The sequence below is a fragment of the Anser cygnoides genome, chromosome 9 (assembly GCF_040182565.1).
Source record: "Anser cygnoides isolate HZ-2024a breed goose chromosome 9, Taihu_goose_T2T_genome, whole genome shotgun sequence".
Lineage (NCBI taxonomy): Eukaryota > Metazoa > Chordata > Aves > Anseriformes > Anatidae > Anser > Anser cygnoides.
The window spans coordinates 17898930-17923502 of NC_089881.1; the positions used below are offsets into that span (position 1 = coordinate 17898930).

Genomic DNA, 24573 nt, shown 5'->3' on the forward strand with positions numbered 1-24573 from the left:
ACTTTGTTTACTTGTGATCAAATGTAATGTGCTACAAACAGCCCTGGAGACCAAAGCTCTCTATCCATAACAAATATAAAATATAGGCAGCAGCAGCATTCGCCTGTTCCCTCCCTCACCAAATCCCATCCATTTAGCATAGTTCAGAACAGTCCTTTTGGGAGAAGTTAGGAAGCTGAGTCTCCAGCTCACTCTGTCCTTGACCTTGCACCAACATCGGCACCAGCTACAGGTTTTGCTGCACAGATATTTAACTGACCAGAGATCAGGCTCAGATCACCAAGTCACTTACAGAAAGTATTAAAGACCTGGAGGGAGTTGAATGAGTGACAGAGCTTTAATTCCCATGTGTAACCACCCGTGTAGCTCCTACCACCTTCCTTGTAGTCAGCATGAAACAATTCACTACTTATAAAAAATATATGGGTTTAGAGGCAATCTCCTAAAATCTGCCAGAAAGTCAGACTCCGGGACTCAAGGGGCTGCCATTTACCTTTGTCACAGCAGTCTGCCAACCCTGAAGAAACTCGGGGCGATTCTTCTCTTTTGCTTCAGTCAGCAAATACTTTCGAATGTTCTTTATAAAGGAAAGGGGAAAAAAAAAACAACAGCCCACTATTATTCACCAGCTAAAAAACAGGAGGGAGACATTGACATCTTTGTTGGCAACCTTTTGACAATGAGGACAAATTTCAGTTATCATTAAGCATTAGGAGCTCAGCTCAGATCTGAAGGTAAAGAGATCAGCACCTTCTAACGCCAAGGCTTATTCTGGTCCATCACGGGAGACTTTAACATCCCTCAGCCCCACTGAACGCTGGCGTACTTAATGCTGGGGTAGCTGTGGCACTCGTACACAAAGTCAGAGCGCTCTCAGACATGCAGAACTACACCATGCAGTCTCACACGTGCTCTCTCCATATTTACTCAGCTGACACCAACGCCTATACTTTCAGGATGATAGCCTGTTCCTGCCCAAATTTCGGTACAAAAAGCTTTGAGTTCTGCAGCTAATCAGCAAAGCTCCAGGGAGTGTTTTAGTGACATACAGGAAAAAATAGTCTGACACAAGAGAAGGAAGCAAGATAAATGAGCCTCTGGTCTTGGGTTAAGCAAATCCTTCTCCTTCTCTGTAAACAGGCTGGTGGTTTATAGCACAATTTAAACACACTCCAGCACACTGAGGTTCACCTTAATGGGTGGACCACAGAGGAATTTTGGGTATTGACCCCCTACTCCCCAGAAAGGGCAAGAAGAAAAGTGTTTCATGTTCGTAAGACAATTAAGTCAATTAAGTGCAAATGCCTTGCCCAGAGAGGGATGGGAGAGGCCACATTGCAAGGCCACGGGAGAGACTGCAGGGCTGCTGAGAGGGCCTCTGGTTTACGCAGCAGGTTCAGAAGCTAAAGAGCAGGAGGTCTCTCGCTCCCCGAACAAACATTAGCTTCACCTTCAGCAAATGCCAGAAGGAAGCTCCTATCTTCATTCAGAAGTCCTAGCTGGGAACTCTCCTGGGTACAATAATTACTACTCTGCTGTAAGCCAACAACTACACACAGTTAAAAATAGAGGGCTGCTACATCAAACAAGCAATTAAGTTGACAAAATTAGCTTTTGTAAGAGGGTCATTACAATTCGCTAGTCCCAGCAAAAACTTCCTGACTGTTCTTCACAAGAAAGACTGATATTTTAACTCCAGCGTTCAGGTAGTAGCTTCAAAAGGTTGCTGGTTTATAATCAGAGGTACTCACCCCGTACTTGTGCGGACAGAGGAAAAAGGCAACACACTGTTAATAGCACAGTAACACATAAACCCCACTGGGCAGCACTATAGCATCTTCAGTCCTGTTCTCTCACCTAGGCAACCTCCTCCAAAAAAGGACCCCAGTTTGTCATTTCCTAAAGGCAAGCCCTTTTGCAGTTTAAAGAACTGCTCTTACTCTCCTTCCGACTACCTGCTTAACCATGGCCCTCGGCTTCGAGCCCCTGCTTTTGGTGGGAGTGACAAGACAGAGCAGTAAGAGGTGTGTGGATTACACAGTCAGGCTATTTAGGCAATACGCAATCTGACTTCAACTCCCTGGCGTGGATTCTCTCTAGGACCCCCCAGGTCTGTGCTTCAGATTCCTCCTCAGCAGAGCAAGCTGATTCTCATTTCACAGACAGCAGGACAACAGACACATTGCATTTAGAGTTTAAGAGAGAAAAGGAAAAGGGGGGTTGTTGGTTTAAGAAAACAGTTCAAACTTTGCAAACAGCTGCCACTCTTACCTCTACACAAAACTTAAAATGAATGCCTTGGGAATCATAAAATGAAATGATTCGACTGGGGATGTTCACAGTAATGAGGGACCAGTGGACTTCCAGGTGAATAGGAATTAACAGGAGAGTCTTTTTGAACAAGTCCACCTGGCAAGAAGAACAATACACATTAGAGACGATTCCACAGGCACAACACAGCAAAGCATGCGATGAATCATACCCAAGTCTCCTACCCACCCACCACCCCCTAACTGAAGTTTTTCAGTTCTCTTCCAATACACTCCTCACGTTTCTCTCATACACATACTTAGGAGCAGACACAAAAACACAGTTACAGCACTGAAAGTAGCTAAGGAGCATTGTGTAGTACCAGAGCTAGTCACCACTGTATTTGTGGCAAAAGTCTGCTCACATTACACTTCAACAACTGCACTGAAGTTTGAGTAACAATGGGAATACAACTGAGACTCGATAGGGGTTGGTCACATATCTTCGGTAATGGCATTCCTGCAGCATGAATACCACTGGCTTCTACGAGATCTGCATCGCGGGTAGGTGACACATCACGCAGCTGTGCTGACAAGCACCCCACAAACCCAGCAGGCTGGTGGAGTTCGCCTCCCTCTGCCGTAAGGCAGGCTCTGCGCCTGGTCTGAGGAACTCAGAAGAGGAGTGCTCTGGTGAGCAGAGGAAGGGAGGGGGAGAAGACAAAGTAGATTCATGCTTCCTTGAACTTAATGCTGTAGCAGATGTACCGTGGCCAAAGGCGGGCAAATGAGGGAGAAGGTCTTAAAGTACAGAACAAGGAGATCAGATACAACACCCCCAGTGTCTGTGAGGCAGATGAGCCCTTACGCTTTTGGAAGCCAGTCAAGCCAGGGCCTTTCATGATCTTTCTTCTCCCAGCTCCTCTCTAAACGGTTGTCTAATTGCTGGGTTTTTGGTGGTATAGTACAGAAAATAAGCAGAAATAGAATAGTGAATTAAATTAACTCATCCTGTGGAAAGATTTCTGTGCTGCCTTTTTTTTTTTAAGCACTGTGCAATTTGAACAGTACATAATTGCTGCACACTGGTACAAGGCAGGTCATTTGTAGGAAAGAAAAGTGTATTTTTTGAGTAGCAGCAGGAAGCAGAAGGCAGAAAAAGGTCTGAGCACTCGCAGCAGTTACCAGCAGAGCCTTGCTCCCGACAGTGTGCTGATTGTCACAAGCATCCCTGCTCCCACCTGCAGCAACTGCTTCCTGACCACACTACAGCACACTCGGTACACAACGATCCATCATCCTCAGAGAGGAGAAGGAGATGTGAGCCAGCAGCAAGCCCGGCCCTCAAAGGAAAGCTGGAAGAAGACAGATGAACTACACCTTCTGTGATGTACTGCAGCAGCAGAGCCCGGCTAAACTCAAGAGTCCTCAAGTGGCCCTAGCTGTAGAATGGCTGCACGCATGCAAATCTGTAGCAGGAGAGTGGAAACAGGCAGCCAAGAGCTGGAAGAGTCTTTAATGAAGACCCGATGTACAGAAATGATGGTGGCAACCTGGCATTGTGCCAGTGAGACAGCGCAGAGCCAGGTAACTGACATGACAGTGGATCAGAGCAGGAGCACCAGTGTGCTCAGCAGCCAGAAGGACAGACACGAGCAGGAGCTATGGAACCACAGCAGCCACAGGCAGAAGAGCACGTCCTTCTGGGCTTTGGCTGCCTGTGTCCCAGAAGAGCACGTTTATAGAGCCCGGAACAGTACTCTTGCGTGTTTGAAAAGCAGAAACAAGTTCCCCTTAATTGCATATTGCAGGATGAGGCAGTCTACTTGAATCCTTCCAAGGGAAACTCTTTAGCTCTCGTCCTTGCTTTAGAGATTCTTCAGAAATTCAAGTATAAACATCTTTAAGTAACTGTCCTGCTCTCATCTGGTCCCTCTTCAGCTGCAACATGAACACAGGCTCTGGTTCTGCTATCTACCTTCACTTCCTGGGTTTTAGACTGCTAAAGAGAACTTTTTTTTTTTTTAATCCAGCAGAAATAAGTACCAATATTCAGTGTCCCTTTAAAGAGGTTTTAATAAATTATATGAATAGATTTTATATTTGGATAATGAGTTCATCTCTAGCATTTCACAGATGTGTGCTATTTAAGAGCTCCTGCAGAAAGATCATACATTCAAGCGTGGTCCTTGATTAGTCTTGCCTCATCTCCCACATTAAAAAGGACAAATGTTCACAGAAAAGAGTGCTGCTCTTTTATTAGCTACCCCAGAAAATATTACAACCCATGATACGGTGTGGGTTCTGGAAAGCAAGGCAAATTCTGTCCTCGCCATGAAAACAACAGTATGGATTATTAATTACTGGTCTCTATTTTCTGCTAATACCTGCATATGTTAGTCAGGAGCAAAAATTTTATTTTAATCAAACAATCCGAGTTTGAGATAAATGGAAGAAGCAAAATTAAGTTTGCTCTCCAGTAGATTAGTGTACCTGGCACTGTCAGGAGCAGTAAGAGATATTTCTTGCAGCTAAATTAACAGCTTGCATGAACATACACAAAGAGATAACCTACCACCGAAGATGAAGCTATTCAAAGTACAGTTTCACAACGTAAGCAGGCCAACTTCAATAGTATCACCCTACTGATTCTACTGACCACAGCTCACTCTGTACAGCTCCTTTCCAAACCCATTCTTTCCAGATAACATATTGCACCCAGTTTCAAGTTAGTGATTCAACCCAGCCCCCAAAAACCACAGCACTGACAACGTGGAGTTAAACGATACCTTTTTAGTCCATCGTTTTACCCCATTATATCCTTTGGTAACGAGCTGTCTATGAAAAAAGCTGTTAAAGAAATGAACCTAAAAAAGAGAGAGAGGAGGAATGAGCACAGAAATCTTCATGCACAGTCATTCCCCCTCCCCCAGGAGAATTTATATAAAAAAACTTGCATTGAGGCATTATTTAATGCAGGTTTTTGAAACAGAACCCCAGCAGGGACAAACAGAGGCTTTGCCAAGCCTAAACTATCGCTGTTTTCAGCGGACAAAGAAAGCAAGCTTTATTTCCCCATAATATGTGATGTGAGTCATTGCAGCATTTGTATTTACACTTTGGTATCTCCAGGCATATCATGTTTAATTTTTTGTTTGGGATGGGACTGGGAGAAAAACACTGGGACAAGGAGTTAGTTTTTGCTGTTCTTTACAGGGATTAAGGAAGAGATCATTGGGCTGACAAAATGGGGGTGGTGAAAAGGGGAGTAACTTTGGCTTCTAGTTGCTGGAAGCTCTGAGACTCAAAAAAAAAAAAAGAAATCAAAATAAAATTTCATCAAAACAGTTATGAGATTTAATCCAACAACATGGTCATTTGTATTCAACTGCTATGACCAGCTCCAGACTTCAGACAAAAACTGTATTGTGTTATTTAAAAGCATTTTTAAGTTAAACCACATCTGTTTTTTGAGTAACTAAAAACCTACGTTTATGGAAAAAAAATGCAGACTTATGTTAAAAACAATTATTTAGCTCCAGGTTAACACTGTTATCCCCTGTGCTTAGCTTCTTGCAATTACAGGAATGGATTAATACAAATGCAAAACTGCAACATCTGTTTTTGATAATTCTGCTAGTGTAGAGGTGGTAGAAGACTTGAATTATTACTTTAAAAAAGTTAGAAAATTCAGCATCTGAAAATGCAGGCTAACAGCCATTAGCTATGCCAGCAGACTTCAAAACCACATTCTGAGGTACCAGCACAAAATCTCCTATGAGGATTTCAATTACGCACTATGAAGAAAAAGCAGACACAAGCAAACAGATACAATCTCCAATACCACAACCCTAGCACACGCTCAGGAAGTACAGAGAATACTAATGAAGAATCACCACCACCACCAATCAAAGCAACAACGCTCTTTCTTCTGAGCTTGAAGATTTTAAGCGTTGGGTTCTGCAGAGCTCATCTAAAAATGGCTTTGTTTGGCTCTTCCTTTGTGGTCTCACCTGAAAATTGTTCAGCTCTACCAGTAAACAGATGGCTTTTTATAATTGCCGCTGCTGCAAATTTAGTGACAGAAGAGGGGGTTGTTGTTTTCTTTTCCATTTTTTTTTTTAAGTGCCACCAACAGTTAGACACTGCTGTTGGATGGCAGTAAATACTCTGCTGAGGATGCACAAACCAGCAAGTGCTGCACAGAGCCACTCTGTGTCCATTCCCCTTCAGCAGGCAGACAGCAGAAGCAGTTTGAGCTGCTGTGGTCCCCACAGCTGCGGGGTGGGTGAGCACAAGCAGCACATGTGCGTGGCTCATACTCCGCCATTCATGGTCTGTCATCTCAGCAGAAATCTGTATTTAGTGGAAATTTCAGCTAAAACACCAGACTGGTGAACAAAGGCATGGATAAAGAGCTTTAGAAGCAGACAGGATGGAGACAGAAACCTTCAGGGCAGAAGGGACTGTGGGATGGGAGCAAACAGGGCACCTACCCTCCACAGGTAGGTCAGTAACATCAGGCTAGCACGGAGACCACCTGCAGAACTAATGCAACAGATTCCTGAAATGAGTGGCAGCACTGAAAACTGTTTTAGTGCAGGAAAGGAAGAAAATTTGAGCAACAGACAGCAACAAATTGTAATGGAACCACTCAAAACATCACTGAGCTAAATCTCGATCCTGTATCTGAAATATTCATCCCTTCCCTCTCAATCCCTCATTAGGTACATTCACATAAAAACAAAAACCCTCACCTTTTCAGGGACTGCATCCATTATGAGTTCACCATACATGTTAATTATCTGCAAGAGTTAGTAAATATTTGAGTATGTACAGAACAACTTTGTAAAACCCAAATTCACAAGTTCCCATAACAAGTAGGGCCTTTCCCACTTAAAGCAGCAATAAGGAGCTGAGCAATTACAGTAACATTCTGCTGCAGTCTGAAGGACAAGCGCTCTGGAACTAATAGTGGTCTGCCCAGAGAGAGACTCTGTAACTGGCTGCCTGAAGTCTGCTTCAATCTGAAATGCAGTTTAATTCAATTTAAGTGTACCAGTGCATGCCCTGGGAACTACAGCCTTCTTGGGTTTTTGGCTGGGGGCCAGTCTGCTGCTTCACTCTGCTGTTCTGCTTTTCTACTATTGAGCTTGGGGCCGGGGGGAGACCCTAAAACACACGTGGGCAGCCATTATTTTCTCAAAATAGTGCAGTATCATTTCTGCAAAAGGAAGCAGCTTAGTTGTGACACCTCCTGTCTTCCAGGCTTGTAACCACTATTACTGCACTTGCCCTTGTAAAAGCTGCTCCCCACATTCTCTTACTTCTCAAGTAAGGAGAGCCCACCTATAGTGTAGAAGGTGAGCAACTGACACCCTAACAAAAAAGGGCTAAAAAGGGGTAAAGAACCGCACAAACACCGAGCATCTCTGACCTGGTCATTCAGCCAGTTCTGGCCTTCCAGTGTAGCTAAATCATCCATATCTAGCATGTGCTTATTATAGAAGACCCGGAAATTGCAAGTGGAGGTTTTTGGATGTTTTTCCCGATACTTCATGATTTCCCTGGTGATAAAAGGTTTTCTAAAACGGGATTGAAGAGGCAGAAAAAAGTAAGTCAATGTCAAGGTCATATCAAATAAACTTCTAATCCTTAAGGTGTTAGACACGGAGCACGCGGTAGCAATGCAAGCAATTTGTCCTTCATAAAGTCAAGAACATGATACTGCTACACACCTATGGGAGAAATCTTCATTAAAGACTTCTTTTAATCTTCCCATGACATCTTTTTCACAGAGTGGAACTAAACTGCCATACTTCTTCATAACTTCATCTAGGAATCCTTTAAATATACCAGAAAAATGAAAGCACAAACATGTGAAAAAACAAACAAACCAAACCAAACAAAAAACCTGCAAGCTCTGATAGTCACTTCTTCCTAGTATGAGCAGCAATCATTCTGCACCCAACCAACAGACAGCATCACACATGGTAAGTATATATTAAAAAAAAAAAAAAAGAAAAAACAAGCTTAAATTGGCAACACAAATAACAGCGGGATTGGGGGGAGGAGGACAAAAATAAAGAGGCAGAAATCTGATCATTCAGCTTTAGAGGAAAAGATCAGACCCCATTCATGCCACATACACACATATCTACATCAAACTAATTATACCAGTACTACGAAGAGAATCCAGCCCACTGCCTGTTTCAATTAGCATCTTAAATAATGTTACCACAACATGAAGAGCTATCAGTTTCTGCAACAGTTCTCATTGAAAACCCAGTCTCTTCTCCTTATGGTATGCAGAATTACTTTCCTCAGACGTTAACAGCTCTGGTCTGCGGAGTGTTTGCAGTGTTCAGCTCCCCCCATCGCCAGCATTACAAACAGAAGGGACACCAGACAGATCCCAGCAAGGCTAACTCATTCACCCCAGTGTCCTAGTGCCCTTGTCTGGGAAAGCACTGGACAACCCTAACACCAAAACTAGAAGATATTAGCTGGAAATTAACAAAGAGATGAATACTGGACATTTTTTTTTTTTTCAAAAGCCCCCAAACCCAACAACGAGGAAATAAATAAATTTCTTTTTTTCTCAGACACAATACTAGAACAGCGGAGACACAAATCCCACCCAAGCATCCAAAACTAATTTTAGAATGAAAGAGAACAGAAAGCAGGATTTCAACACTTACTAGTGAAGAAGAGAATAAAAGACCAAGTTCTCCAGCTCTCTGAAAATGAGCTTCCAAATGCAGCAGAGAACATGTGTTGTATATACAGAAGGAAAGCTGGATGTGAGAACAGAGCCCAGGGAAACCGCACTAACCCAAATTCCAGTACCCTTCTCAGGCCTGGGTGTGAGGGGAGAGGGTATCCCTGGATGTTGCAGTATATGCCTAGTTCTCTGCTTACTAAGACTCTAAGGATACTTCCTGGAAACTTTCAAAGATCAGGATGGGAAGAAGCAAGACAAGAAAATCCTGACAGAAGGAAGTGCCAGGAGAGCAGCCGTAAGGGAAGAACAAAAAAGAAAGGAGAGGGACCAAGAACAAAACACAGAGAGGCAGGGAAAGCAGTGGAGATACAGCAAGAACTACACCTGGAGGTGTCACAGAAGGAAGGGAGGCTCGAAGGCTGAGATCAGACAAGCAAGCATCCTTCACGAGGAGATACCCTTCCCTGCAACTCTGCCACACACTTGCCTACAGCTTTTTTCCCCTACATCTTAGTAGACTGTGACAGGAAGGGTATTTCTCACTGATTAGAAGTCTACATAAAAAGATGCATGGGACTTTTAAGTGTACCTCGTTCTCTTAATCTATAAAATGTTAAAAAGCTGTTTGTTCATGCTCACAAAAAGAAGGATTGTTCTCAGAGTTACAACTCACAGTAGCAGAGCTCTAGGAGACCTCTAACTCCGACCTCGTTTGAGCTGGTGTAACTGAGTAACTTTGGAGGAAAATACGGAGTTCAGCTCTGATACAAGACCATACAATTGTTACAAAGACGATTTATCAGAGTCCTGTTTGATACCTAACAGTACCTCAGAACACACTAAATGCTGCTGCCCATTAACATCCACGGTCAGCTGCGACACAGGAATTCAAAACTCAAGAGCATCTACACTAGAACCGTTGCCAGCCTGGCAGTATCTTTCAGGTGTGCCGTTAATTCTTAAAAACACTCCCAAACACACAAGAAGTTATGTACAGTTATACCAAAACTAAAATGTTTTGCAGGTTTTCAGCTGAGAGAAGTATGAACGTGTAGATAACGTAGACCTGGTGTCAGCCCTCAGAGAAGAGCCCCCAGCTGTGAGGAAAAGGGGAACCTACTTTCATTGAGAAGCTAGGTAAGAATTCTCTTAAAATTGCCAAAGCGTGAGAAAGTTTAGTGCATTTGCTGGCCTTTTCGTTTCCTTCTTTTTGTTTTTCTGAAGCTATTCAGGCCTCCCACAAACAGGAACACGATGGCCTATCAGACCCCAAAGCTTTAACCTTGAACTACCCTGATACAAGCTGGGCTCTTGACTGTTACAGAAGGACTGCATCCCTTTTTCTGCTGGACAAACTTCAAAACTCCTTTGCAGAAGTGGTCTGCTCGCTGTGGTACCATAGTTTTTCCTCATTTTTTTACACAATGCCTGGTCCTTGCTGGATCATGTGAAGTCAGTCACAGAGAAACACATCCCACACTAACTTGCAGATACGGAAAGCTAAATCATATTCTGAGGTCCAAACTGTCCTTCTTCACATTGTGCTTTAGGGATTCACTCGCACATTTGCAGGGGAGGGAAAGGCAGAGCGCTAGGCAAGGATAAAAAGGAGGGCAGAAAAATGAGAGCACGTCAAACTTGAAGCAGTCCCTTTAACACTAGCTGCCACTAGCTGCAGGTTTGTGGGGATTTACAAAGCCTGCTTCTCCAAAGGAAGACTTCAGGCATCAGAACACTGCTGAACTTGAACACTGTATTAAAGGTAGCAGGTGGCACAACACCTTACTTTGCTACTCCTTACTATGTGCGTAGTATGCTGGTATACATAACTAAGACACCAATTACTATTTTTACCATGGTCCACGTTAGAAACTATCAAATACTGCATGCTCAGCACTGACTAAAAAAATCCCAAAGCCTTTTTACTAAGCCTCTGCTCCAGAGAGACTAGTTCTGCCTTTTTAGAAAAATATTGTCTAAGAAGATTCATTAAACCTACTTCACAAACAATCATGGAGAACAGCAGTTGACAATGACCAATACTTGGCTCTTAAAACCTGGGTTAATGAAATTACATGGGTTAGTTTCAGACAGAGCAAAAGGTAAGTGAAAAACACCAGAAGGAAGTGTTAGAACACTAAGGGTTTTCATACACCAAGTTAGGAATAATAATTAACAACCATTTAAAAAAATTGGAAGTTTCAACCCTATATCATCTTCTGAAACCACGCGATAAAAGGCATTTAAAGTGTCTACCAACAATCTTCCACAAAGATTCCAATTAAATTACATTGCATTCTCTAAATAAAAAGCAGAGGCATTATCCACCCATCCCTCAAAAATAGCTTATCAGATAAGCATTAATTTGGCCTTCATGCAGTTCTCCGCTCTAAAGCCTCATTTCATTGAGTGTTATGCTAAGTGCCTTTTACAATTCGAAACGAGAATCTATTTCAATAAAGGAATTAAAGCAACATGTGAACTCCACGATGCATCCAGCAGTTTTCAGGAACTCCCAGGAGCCCAAAGATGTGTAAAAGGTATACCACAAAGCCACGTTGCCAACTGCTCATCGGCCACCCCAGAAGTTTTCTGACTGTTCCTTTTGCCTCCCTTCTGAGTTCCTGATTTCAGTCCCGTGCTTTCCGGGGAAGGCTCCTCAAGAGGACTTTTACAATACGGGTGATCTAGTAACTTTGCACTAAAAACATCCAGGTTTAAGGTGCCCTCCACTTCCATTTGGCTAGAGTTGTCCTCATTTTGTGCCAGCTCCATGGATGAAGGTCCATTTGCAAAACTGTCACTGACATCGGAATCCTGCAAGGAGGATTGCAGCGGCATCATTCCGTCTACACCCATAAGCTCACTCGGTTCCGCATCGTCTTGACCCGAAACAGCCATTTCCTTTCCTGTCACAGAGATCGAAGTGTCAGAAGAACGATCCTCTGCCAGAGCCTCGGCAGCCTCCACACCGGGCAAGGTCCCTGCCTCCGGGGAGGCTCCGGCACGCAGTTCGGGCAGCACAGCGCCAGCAGCGCCATCCTGCCCTCCGGATCCCGGCTCCTCAGAACCCAGCTCGGCACACGGCAACGCGTCCTGCGCGCGGCAGGTCTCAGATGCACGTACTTCCCTCTCCTCGCCTGCAGATTTGGGTGTATTATTGTTCATATCTGATAAGCTGTACCGGTTCCAAAGACGGTCACTTTTCGATTTCCAGTAGGAAAACCAATTACACAATCCACCTTCGAAATCCCGCTGGAACGTCTCTCGATGGTCCCTTGTAACTTTCTCCACCCACCTTGGCTTGATTTTTCTCAGTTTGCAGGTTTTGCCTCTTGCTCGAAGTTCTGGGGATTTTCTAATTCTATACCGAAATTTAACCATAGAAAGTTTCTTATGCATCATAAATAAAGATCTCTTTTTTACAGTATTATGGCTAAATTTGGACCTCTTTCTAGTTGTCAAGGGGCCACAAGTTCCATTCCACTCCTTTTGCAACAGCATTTCCTTTTATAGTTGTTGAAAACTACCAGGACTGTGTTGCCCACACCATTATTGCTTTCTTCCACACTATATACAGAGCCACCTTTCTTTACAGGTAATTCAGCACCATGCTGTGTACCACATGAGACATAATGGATATTGCCAGAGATGCTATTAAGAGTAGCGCCAGTTTCTAATTCTTTGTTCAAGGGATCTTCACTCTGAAAGGATTCATTGTTGAGTTTTCTTACTGCTTCTCCAGACGGGCTTTCAGCTCTCTGATAGGGACAGGATCTTTCTGCCCTCAGTATTTTTTGTAAGGAAAGCTCTACAGGTCTACAGCAGGTTTTTGATAAGTTTCTGCATTTAGATGCACATCAGGAGCCAACCTGCTTGGGAGCTCAAGAGCCTTCCTTTTGCACTGCAGAATTCTGTACAGTTTGTTGTGATTTAAGCTCACAATTAGCCGAGCACTCTGTCTTTTCTTCTTAGCTAGGAAAAATTGCCTTTGGAAGCAGTATTTCCCAAGCTTCCCAAATCCAGTGGTCCACCTTCTAGACTGGGCCAGCAACTGACTTCTTTTCAGAAGCAAATTTCTTCTGTGTTTTTTCATTTTTCTGCTGCATTATGATCTTGAAAATCAGCTGAAAGAATAAGGGAAATGAATTCAGAGTTATCTGGACTGTAACATAATAGCAAAACACCCAGGCACATTCCTCAGTCAACAAGCCTATCTAAAATTCCACCCGTCCTCCAAACACAATCCCACGTTCCCGGGGACATTCTCACTCACACCAAAAGGGAAAAAAAAAGCAATAATTTCAATGTCTCGGTGTGTAAACAGGCTCTCCTCATTTACCTTCCCTTGAGGTAAAGCAATAAAGAGGTAATCCCCACCCGGCCCACGCTCCCAAATGTAATTTCTGACTCTCTGGCCTGAGGTTAAACCTTGTTCAGTACCCACGTTGTGGAGCATGCACGGTTAACTAACTTGCCCCAAAAGGCTTTTCCAAAACACAACTTTGAAGTCCACGTTAGCCAACAAGTGTGTGCAGGTACCCGACTCCATCCCGTTGCACAAACGCTGACTCTTGTGCAACAAAAGCCTGCAGGCACTCTGAGGACACTTCACACGCTCACACAAATCTTTCCCGTAAGGGACCAGCAGTGTCCGTACTGCCACCCCAGAAATTCTCATGCTCTGACTCCACGAAGAAAGGCCCGGCTCCCTCTTTGAAGTGGTTCCTCTGTGTTTACAGGAACAGCACGCTCCAGCAGACAGCAGAGCCATCGGCTGCTACAACCGGGTGTACCTCTGCACTAACAAAGCAGTGCCAAAGCAGAACTCCAGTTAATCGTGTTAAAATACCTTTCCCAACAAAAACCTGCATCTCAACGTGTGCAGTAGGGGTATATCTCCCACTACAAGGGAGTGTAAAGCCTGCAAGGCAATATATGTTCATCCTCCCTGCACGGCGCCCAGTTAATAGGCTGAAAGTATTAACTCAAAGGTGGAAGTATCCCGAAGGGGAAGGCATCAGCCAGCCACGCTATAGGATGGTGCATGTGAGCTGTTCCAGCCCAACCAAGTACATCCTGTACTGTATTTTAGTACAGTTTGTGTTTGTCTCAAGTTCAGAAATGGACTTCGTTCCCCCCTCCTCTAACCCCCAATGCTGATTTACAGACTATTATTACAAGTTTTTTCCATAGCCACGTCTAACTCAAGCATGACATGCATGTCATAGCTGAGAATAAAGCAGCTTAGACATGGAAATAAAGCATTAACACTTGGACTTTAAAGGCGAACAGGAATGCTAGGCACCTGCAAAAATAGGTATTTAAAGTCAAGCTTGAGAAGCTCTTCATTTTTTTACTCTACTAATCTCATATGTAAACAGGAGGTGACAATTTTTTACTTTGTTTATTTTTGTGGAGGGGTGGGAGGGTAACAGAAATGCCGTGGGGATAAAGAGCATCATTTAGGACTTGGGTAAGGTATTCCCACCACACAAAGCAGTCAGGAGTCACTACCTACGACTTCAGGAAGAACCAGGCTACCTCTGCTGACAGCGATGTGCAAGACCGTACAGCTTCACAGTGCAAATGCTGCAATGGTGCCTGGCTCTTTTGTAACACCGCTAATCACCACACAACTTAGTTATCATAAAAGAATCAGGACGTAACATTCCATCAAGCCCATTTTCTCACACTTGTCTTCGAGCACTTGCTTATTACTCCACACCAGATCCAGTTTACGCCTGCTTTTACACCACGATCTCCACACGTCTGTGTATTGTGCACGTGACCTACAAAACATTCGAGTTGCCCCAGCGAGCACCAGCCAAACCACGTTCTTGCGAGGACAGCTTATTCCAGCCACACTTCCCAGGTGAAACAAACCAACCCGGCGAGATCGCTACGATCCCAACAGTGCCACGTATACGAGGGGCTCCTGCTGGCTCTGTGAGTCTCGAGCACTCCAGGAAGAGCCCAGCACATCGAGGTGCCAGTGCCACTGCTTCTCTGTCTCAGTAACACGTGCATTCGCCCAGGAACCTACCTGCTGGTTTTTAAGAATACTCTTGAAGAGTTTGGGGTCTCTGCTTCTCTCCTTTTGTCTCTCACAGCAGAGTCCAACGAGAAGCACCCCCTCCACGGACACCGCCTCAGGTGCGGAGGCAGGCTGAGCAGCCGCTGGCTTTCTGGGCAGCTTGGGGATTACACGGGGCCGAAATGCCTGCAGCTGCCATTGTTTTACCCACAGCAGACAGAACTGATGATCACAGTGGGAAAAATACTCGGCTAGATCCTAGCAAAGATAAGCCCTGGCAACAAAAAGAACCTGAGGCAAACTTGAATTGTGAGGCAAGAGCGGTGCCACAGTTTCTGTGCAATCAATTGCAAAAGCAATCGAAATGGCTCATTTATGCATTAGTGTCATGAAATCGAGCTTTAAACTGCAACAAAGGAAGATGTCAGGGAAGCTACTCTACCCACCTGTTCCTCTGCTTTGCATTATAACTGAGATCATTAAAGAAATGCTTGACATTACAGCTCAGATGATTAAAAATGCTTCATGCTTGTCTGTGATGCAGACACCAACTTCTCTGCATTTAAAGGTATTTGCTGTGTGAAAAAGTTTCTGCCTAAAAACAGGGAAAAAAGTCTGATTATGCCATTTCATCCAAGCAAACCTTTCCTGCCTTCCCATCTCCTTTTTCAAACATAATCAATGTGGAGTTTGGATTCCTTTAAAGCAAAGGCCTCCGAGGAGCAGTTAATCCCAGTCCTAGGAGCTGAAACAGTTCACTTTGCTAATAGCTGTATTACTTAGAGTGACAAAAGATAATCCATCCGCAAATATTTCATTAACAGGTGCTGCTTGAAGAACTTATTTTCCGTCAGTGCTACGAGAGTATTACTGGTTTTACTTAGCAATGTAAATCAGCAAGGCAAAAGCGAAGTGCACTTCAAAGTGCACTGCTAGAAAAGGAACTGAAATGAGCAATGCAAGACCCAAAATAAAGCAAAGCAAAGTTTAAGGGCCTGAAGAAGTCACTTCTTCGCCTCATACATTGGAACAGGTGAAAAACCTCAGAAGTCGGGACCCTTTCACCATCAGGTGAGTCATTTGGCTAGGAAAAGCCACACCTTCGCTACACAGGGATGCTGCCAAGTCCATACCAGCAGTCTCAAGCCCAGAAAATCCCCAGATGTCTATCTTCCAATGACAGTAAGTGTAAGAAATTTACTGTCACTCATCCTCACCCTTTCAGCTGTGTTTGGCATACCATCTGCAAATGATTAACTGTTAAAAAGCACAATCTCCTTTGCACTACATGAACACAATCCTGAACATTTCCAGCTCTGTACCAGTGGTGGACTCTGGTTACACACGTGCCTTGCACTCACATCTTTTAAAAACAGATTTGGGAGCCCCTCAGTACTTCAGCTTTCAGAACAGAGAATTATCCCAAAAGCTCTTGGTAAGCTACAAGCGAGCATGACTTTATGTCAACGTGACATAAAACTGGCCTAAAGCTCCTTGAACATCTGCACAAAGAGGGATGAAAGGCCCTTGATCCTACACTCAGTAACACAGATACTTGTTATATTTTCATGAGAGCAATTAACAGCACGCTCCATTTGCAACTTATATGCGAGCTTACATGGTTGCAGCCCCGAGTGAAATCAGATACTGGGAAAGATTCTACACGTTCACATCCTTCAGCAGTTTTAAACCTGTTACAGTTTAACTGCTAATTAATCCTTGGCAGTTTTAGAAAGTCCAGGTTTTACCTAAAAGGCACAAACAGAAACAGGAAAGGCAGCCCCAGCCACTACTGCTACCGGCCCTCTACGCAAAGGCTTCTCGCTGCCACCTGAAGCAGCAGAGCAGGGGAACCTGCCGTCCGTGCACGCACAGCTCTGGCACAGCTGGAGGCTGCAGCAGCACAGCTACAAGGGGTGCAGGTGGCAGCGAGCACCAGACCGAGGCACATGTAGCAGGTAACTTGGTCGCAGCCGGCTCGCTAACTCCTGGCACTGCTATTCAAAGCACAGACAGCGCTTGTTTTGAAGAGCATCAGTAAGGTAAACAAAGCGAACAGCCTTGGGCGCGCTGCTTTGCGTGGGCAGGAGTAACTCAGGCACCGCCTGCTGCCACAGGAGGCTGCAGCTCTCGCAGGCACTCAGCGAGCCCAGCTTTTCCCCGCAGACATGTGGGGCAGGCTCTCAAGGACAGGCGATAAGCGGGAAGGAGAGCAGCCGGAGCTGGAGAGCTGTGCAAGGTGCCCTCCCTCCCCCACCAGCATCCAGCACTGGAAAGAGAGAGAGGAAGCTGGGCTCTCGAAACCACCGCGAGGCCAGAAGTGAACTGGAACTGTCAGGAAGTCTGAAATGGTTCAGTTACCACACGCAGAAGTAATGCAGGTTCACGGCACCGGGAACTATCCCCTCTCCGCTTTCTGTTCTGACCCGCTCAGCACATTTCGGTGACTGTTATCCAAACAGTAAGTTTTGTCCCAGAGGTGAAACGAGCTCTAGGGAAACGCACTTCGACAAAACCTAACGTATTAACGCAAGGCCGCGCAGAAATTGCCAAAGTCCAAGCTGACCAGCTCACGGCAGGACAGGGCAGGGCGCGGACGGAGCTGGTGACCTGTTATCACAGGCAGCCACCGCAAGGCTTCAGTGCTCACGGTTAGTTTGGTCTCTTCCCTTCTCTGAATTTCAGCTTTCAGGAACTAACCCACAATCTCACCCAATTGGCTACACACCTGCTAAATTTATTCCTGGCAAGATTTTTTAGATTTATTTATGGCAACATCCTCCTTTAGGCAAAACTAGATTAGCGGAGATACGCATGTCAGATAAAGTAGCATTTAAGAGAAATACCGTCAAAAACCAGGATGATGAAAGAGCAAAACTTCTAGATTAAAGAGTCCAAGGTTGCTTTTGTACTAATAAGGCATAAGGACATAAGTCATTTTTAATCTTCAGTTTTCAGGTGGATTTTAATGAAACATCATTCAAACCTTGTCCTCTCCTTCCTGAACGCCCCTGCAAAGCAGAAGCACAGAAGTGGCTGAAATAAAGCTAACAGACTTTTTCATCCAAGCCTTGTGAAGGGGATGGGAACTGGAATTTCTGCCAAGGTCCTGGCACGTGTCTGGGATCGAGGGTCTCCCTGACTTTTTCTCTTAGTCTTTCCTTAAAACACACGCACATTTTTGCCGGTATTAAAAACATCTTCCCCTGGCTTGGAGAAAAAACGACTTTTTTTTACTCATCTTAGTGATGCACGTACAGGTAAGGGAAGGCGAGGCTTCTGCCAGAGGCAACCAGCTCCTCCTCAGAGCTCAAAGTCTGGGCTGGAGCGGGTTTGCGCAGGCGACGGCCGCAGGGAGGGCAGGGTTGCTGACCCCTGGCTCGCTGAAGCATGGCCGTGCCACCACCGCGCCGCGGGGCAGGGGGCTGTGCCCTGGCTCGTAGGGGCTCGGCGAGGGGCGAGCAGAGCGCCCTGGGGCAGCCAGGCCCCCTGCCCGCACAGCCAGGCGAGGCTGCGAGCAACAGCTAGCTCGGGGCCGACAGGCCGGTAACGGATGAAATAACCTTGCCCCGACCCCCAAGCCCCGTCCTGCAGCCGCCCACCTCCTCCAGCGCCCCGGGGCTCTCCCGGGCCTCCGCCTCCCTCCCGCCGCACCGCGGGGACGGCGCTGCTCAGGGACCGGAGGGCGGCCCCGCGGCCCCCACGGCGGGCAGCACCGGGGCAGAGCCGCTCTCAGGTGCCCTGCAGCCGCCCGGCCTACGCCTCACCTCTGCCCGCCGGCGCCGCCCGCCGCATCCCGGCCTCCGCCAAGGCCCCGCTCCGGCTCCGGCTCCGCTCCGCTCCGCCCCGCCGGGCCCGAGCGCCCTGCGCCGGCGCCGCCGCGTCAGCCCTGCGACGGGGCGGGGGGCACGGGCGGCCGCGGAGGCAGCGCGCCTGCGCCCGGCCGGCGGGGCCGGGGCCGGGGCCGGGGCCGGGAAGGACCGGGCAGGGCCCCTCGGGAAGGGCCCGGGCCCAGGCGGCGGGGCCGCGGCCGCCTCCCTCCCGCAGCTGAGGGAGACGCTGCTGGAGGGCGGGGGACGGGGCCTGCAGGGTGCCCCCTCCTCAGCAGGACCCCTTAGTAGCCTTTTTTTTTTTCTTAATAATAAATCACTGAGGTCTTAATCTGTGGATGTGTTTGTGAAAAATAAATAAAATAAAATACCATAACTTAGAGTTCTCTTGTAGTTAACTCCCATCACACCATAACTTGAGGACTTCTGTAGTTATTCCCATCACACCGTTAACTTGAGTTCCGTTGTAGTTACTCCCACCACACCGTAACTTCAGGAGTTCTCTCTCTCGTAGTTACTCCCACCACAGCATACCATCAGGAGTTCTCTTCCAGTTACTCCAGCCCTAGCAGCCTGACAAAACCACCCGGCCTGCAACCACAGATCCGGGCACGCCTTCCCCTGGCTGTGGTGGGGGCAGTGGGATTTGTCCCCTCCCTGTGGTGCCTGCTGTGGGGCACTTCACATCTCTGCATCCCGGTTCCGCTTCCTGAAGAATGGGGAAGAAAATACTGTCTGTTCTGGCTGGTGTGCTGCGTTACGGAGATGTCATGAAAGTGGGAAGTGCGCCAAAGCCATTTTTGTTGCTGGGCGGAGAAAGGTTGCACTTCCTCTCACCACTGGGTAGCCCCTGTGAGGAGAAGCTGAAGGAATTTCTCAAAATAAATAAATAAATAAATAAAAAGCATAAAGGCATTGAAGCAGGGAAGATTGGGAAACAGGCACAATGCATCATTTTTGCTAAAAGTCTTTAGAACGTGAACTATTTTGTGACCATGCAGTATCCATTATGCTGTGCATTCCTCTAGGAATTGCAGTATCCAGGCCATGGGTTGTGAAATTCTGTAACAAAGAAATAAAAAAAGGGATATGGAAGACAATGCGGTAACGCACCATCAGAACAGAACAGTCAGTGCCAGACTGAGAGTTGCTGGCTTTTATTTGTTTGTTTGAAAAAATGTCCAGGCCAGCTCTCTCATTAAATACAGTGCTTTCCTAAGCAACCATTTGCTCTTCCTGTACAGTAAATCCAGCCAAAGATGGGCTAAGCAGTTTCAGAGCAACAGGATGAGTCCTCTGGCCTTTATGAAACACACAGTAAACAGGGTGCACAATGCAAGACTCAGGCTGTGAAGGTAAAACAGGAATATAATAAATGGAAAGAGGATTCCTCCCCCAACCCATCACAGTGCTGCTGTGTTCCCTGGCTCTCTAACAGCACCTCTGCACTTGAGTCATGGCCTGACCCAGGCAATCATTAGTACTGTCTACTTCAGGCACTTGAGGCACATAAATGAGAGCCCAAGTTCATGAGATCCTCTTAAAAATCATGATTTGACTTTCTAATTTTTTTCTTCTTTTACAAGCCTTCTGGTTTTGCTTGTGAGGATCAGTCTTATCACATGTTTCTGCTTCCTCCCTGTCCACGAGGGCTAGTAGCAGATCTTTAAAAACTGGAAGCTGAGATTCTCAGATGAGTAAACACTGTAAACTGCACGCTGTAAACACTGAGGCTTTAAGGAATGCATGAAAGACATGAGACTTGTGAAAATTAATAAATAAATAAAAGGCAGACTTGGCAATGCTGACAGAAAGGACTGAATACCAACTGCATTACTGCAACATTTTTGTGGCCAAACTTGCAGCCTCAATGTTTTAATGATGGGAGACTTTACTGCATTTAACAGAAGCCTGGATTTGATTCTTTCAGAATAAAAGGGCCTTTGAACACTTTGTAAATGCAGCTTCCTGGCTTCATTGATCACTGACACAAACACCAGAACTAAATCTCCTACTTCTTGAGCTAAAGCACCAATCCTGCTAATTTGGGCAGCAGTGAGCTTGGATAGGAAGCAGCTGCTGGAAAAAGCCATGTAGCATGAGCTGAACCAGTTAGCTGCCATGTGTGTCGTATAGCCAAGCAAGAATATAGCCAAGGTAAATCTTCATATAACCATGTTTTATTTGGAGGCTGCTAACAGTCAGTCTGAATTCACAAAAGAATGCAAATAGCCACATCAGGAAACTCAGCAAAAGATTATTCAAACTGGTGGGGTTTAAGAAGGAAAATGAAAATTTTCTCTGTTATCACTGCCTTCTTTTCCACTTCTGAATACGAATAAAATTAAGGACCACTCTTGCACATTCCATAGCTTCAAGTTGCGATGGAAAGACTATACCGGCAGAAGTACCCATACATCTCAGCACATACTTGACAATAGAGACATTGGAAGGACTGTTCTTAAATTACAACAAAGCAAAAAAGCTTTTTCAAAAGGTACATTCACAGCAAGTAAACTCTAAACTGAATGCAGCTATGGACAACAGAGCATTGGCTACTCCTTGGGCCATGCTCTGGGAAGTCTGAAGTTTCTCCTAACTGCCTGATGTTAATCCTATAGCATAGTAATACAAGGGGTGTGAAGGAAGCAATACTGCAACAGAAATAACCCAGACTCTGTGAGGAAACACCTTCACAACACAATCTTGTCTTTGTGCTTTCAGCCCCTTCCCAGTTGCTGAAGAGATTCTCAAGCAGTCGGAGCAGCCCTGTCCCTGCTGCTGGCTCCCCCGCGGCCACCTCACATGCTCGTCCTCTGCCCTGTTTGCTCAGCTTGCCCTTCCTGTCAAGGACGAGTGCACAGCAGCTCCTGATAAAAAAAAGATCACTTCAGCATATCTCAGAGGCAAATCTCCTAAAATTCAAACAATGGCTTCTGTCTCACAGTTAACAAAAGCAGTATTTCCTCTTCCTTCAAATTAGTGGCTTGATAAAGCTGAAGTTCTCTTTCACTATCCATGTATTACACTGACTGGCATTTTTGAAACACCAAGAGGGCTTTGGCTGTGATCCCACATCACTGTTTGATAGGTGCAAACTTTACTTAAGAGGCTGTGAAACTTCCAGCAGCTCATCTCACCTACATCCCGGTTACCCCAAAGCAAAGGCTGGCAACCTAACGTATGCAGTAAACTCTGACTTGGATCTCCAGAGTGACTGGCTTTAAAACAAACAAACAAAAACCAACCAACCACCATCAGCAACAAAAAAACACCACCGCTTTTTCAGAGCAGATTCCTCATAGCTGGCTTTGATCTCAGTGCGTGCTCTGTGCCTGCACAATTAATTCAAGGGAACTTCTGGCCGATGCGTGGGTGAGGGGATCTCTGACATTTCTGTCATTGCAGAGTAAATTTTTCAGTTCCTCTTCCGTGACCATAACCCAATTATGTAAATACAGTTAGAGTACAAAACCACTCTCACTTGTACATTTACTCAAATTTTAAATATCTGTACTTTCATAGTTACAACACTGACAAGGATTCCAGAGGGAAGGATAATCTTCTTGAAGCAGAAAGGAAGCTTAGTGATCGAGGACGACACACATTAACACTGCTCCACAACAAACTCTTAGCCTGAACCTGCCGTACCTGGCCTTCCAGGACAGTGCTTCACCCCACAACGGCCACCAGCACTTGTCAGTCAGAGGCTGTTGCTTCTGTTGTTCAGGCTGTAGGGCAGAAAATAACTTCTGTTCCCAGTCCACCTTACATGCAAGTCAGAATAGCTTGGGCCACCTCCATCAGCTGCCCAGCCTTGTGCTGAAGAATGAAGAGCCACAGCCCATCAGCTCAGCTGCGGCACTGAGTGCCCTCAAAGAGGTGGGAGCTGTAAATGGGAGCAGTAAAGTTCCAAACCTTCCTTGCTGCTTGCAAAGTGAACGAGTTTCCACACCTGGTGCTTTTCAGATCTCTCCCTACAGCACACGGACAGGGCTGCTTCCCTGCCCTGCAGGCATGTTTTGAAAACAAGTGGATTGAAGTCAACAGGCCCTAGAGATAACTGTAAAAGGGACTGTGCAAGTGAAAGAAAGGCGCCCTTAACACAGTGTTTAGCTTCCGACTTGAATACTCCGTAATTACATCTTGCTGTTTGCCTGCGCTGCACAGACCAGAGCTCACTGAGACCGCGGATAAACTATATTTAAACTCACTCTTTCAGGTACCACAGGCAGTGTTGTCATGGCACCAAACCAGCGCAGGCTGCAGAGCCCATTTGAGAGACAGAAGCTGTGCAGGTGACTGCACTGCGCTGTAGCTCACCAGGGCTGCTGCTCAGCTAGCTAATTCAAAGCTAGTTCCAGGTTCACTTCTACATGTTTAGTTAGGCAGCAAAACCAGCTGGGACGTTTGTTGCCTCCAGTCACTCTTTTTCACTCCTGTATCTCCGCCCCCTCTCACCAGCCCCAAAGTTGTGCCAATACAACTAACTGGGAAGCTCACTGGAAAATGAATGCTTCAATTGATCCATGGCAGGGGGAAGCAATACCCAACAGTTCTCTCTGGAATTGCACAGGGACCACGGGAGGCCAGGGCAGGCAGAAGTAGTCAAGGCTAGAAGGGCAGGGCAGGAATCCAAACACCCTTTAACATGCACAAGTGATGCGAGTCCAAATGCTGTTCCAAAGAGAAAGCGTGGTTTCTTGTAGCCAACTGCCAGTATTCTTCGTTAAAACATTTTGGTTGTGTTCTCTCTGAGGGCAAGATCTGGAAGACGGCTGCCTCCTGGAAGCAGTGCCGATGCACAACACCCTACTGGTACATTTTGTCTTTTGCTTGGCAGCTGAACATTTCTTTTGATGCTGTGTTGCCTTTCACTCATATCAGATTGTGAGGGGTTGTTTCATCAGAAACAAGAGTGAAATGGAATAAGGAATAAATTAGAAACAGGACAAAGCTGTTACTGAATTTCTTAGAACTTGAAGGAACAAGAGGCAAAAACCTCCTGCAGCAGGAATTTGATTACCAGCTTCCCCAAATGATACCATTACTGTAATTGCTAAACACTTTCTAAAGCAGTATATAGCTACAGTCATTGCAGCACTGGAATTGTCCATGAAGAAGGATGAAGAACATGCAGTGTAGGACAGAAATGAGGATGTTACGGTCAGTGAAAATCTTCATCATCAGGAGAGGCTGAAGAAGCTGAGACCATCTCCAATGAGGAAGAAAAGTGCTATAGGGACCTTCCTACATATTTTAAGATCAGTGGAGTGGAATTGTGTTTATGCATTTTTCTTAGCCTGAAAGAATTTTAAACAACTGGGAGAGAGTAAGATGAAATGGGGAGTTCAAATGGAAATCCACAAGGATATCCATCTTTCCCAGTGTCCCATCAAGACACTGATGCAATATCATCTGGAGCTGGTCTGTTATATCTAAGGCTTTTGAAACATAATGAACGTAGCTTTTTCAAATTAGTACTGACAAACAAAATAGCTGACTTATCTCTATTCAAAAATTACTCCATGGAAAGAAAATGCAAGCAATTTAGTAGGAGACTTGGCACTTACAGAAAATGTTTGTTATGACAAATTTGTTATTCAGACATCTCTCCATTTTCTGAGTTGAACTCACAAGTAAAAGGGAAATGCTTCAACCCAATCTAGAGGTCACTCCACCTTGGAAACTATCATCTCATAGAGGTGGGCAACATTTGATCTGCATATTTCA

The 24573-nt window shown here is 45.5% G+C and overlaps 1 protein-coding gene and 1 long non-coding RNA gene across 8 annotated transcripts in view; both read right to left on the reverse strand.

Moving 5' to 3' along the window:
* Nucleotides 1-18936, reverse strand: part of SENP5 (SUMO specific peptidase 5) — a 114654-nt gene extending 95718 nt beyond the window's left edge. For 4 of the 5 annotated variants that reach the window (XR_010833700.1, XR_010833699.1, XM_067002743.1 and 1 more), the window contains exons 1-8: nt 18778-18936; nt 11520-13100; nt 7988-8093; nt 7687-7834; nt 7007-7054; nt 5039-5116; nt 2272-2409; nt 494-577 (exon numbers count right to left, since the gene is read on the reverse strand). Coding sequence is in view for 3 of the 5 variants with exons in the window: in XM_067002743.1 (XP_066858844.1) it covers nt 494-577; nt 2272-2409; nt 5039-5116; nt 7007-7054; nt 7687-7834; nt 7988-8093; nt 11520-12477 (1560 nt within the window). In the remaining 2 variants the exon portion in view is untranslated. The remainder of the gene's footprint in view (nt 1-493; nt 578-2271; nt 2410-5038; nt 5117-7006; nt 7055-7686; nt 7835-7987; nt 8094-11519; nt 13101-18777) is intronic. The other variant, XM_067002742.1, reaches the window with a different exon arrangement.
* A 1959-nt stretch (nt 18937-20895) lies between these two features.
* The window catches only part of LOC136791479 (uncharacterized), a 121008-nt gene continuing 117330 nt past the window's right edge, over nt 20896-24573 (reverse strand). For all 3 annotated transcript variants that reach the window (XR_010833704.1, XR_010833702.1, XR_010833701.1), the window contains one exon: nt 20896-21710. This is a non-coding gene — a long non-coding RNA (uncharacterized lncRNA). The remainder of the gene's footprint in view (nt 21711-24573) is intronic.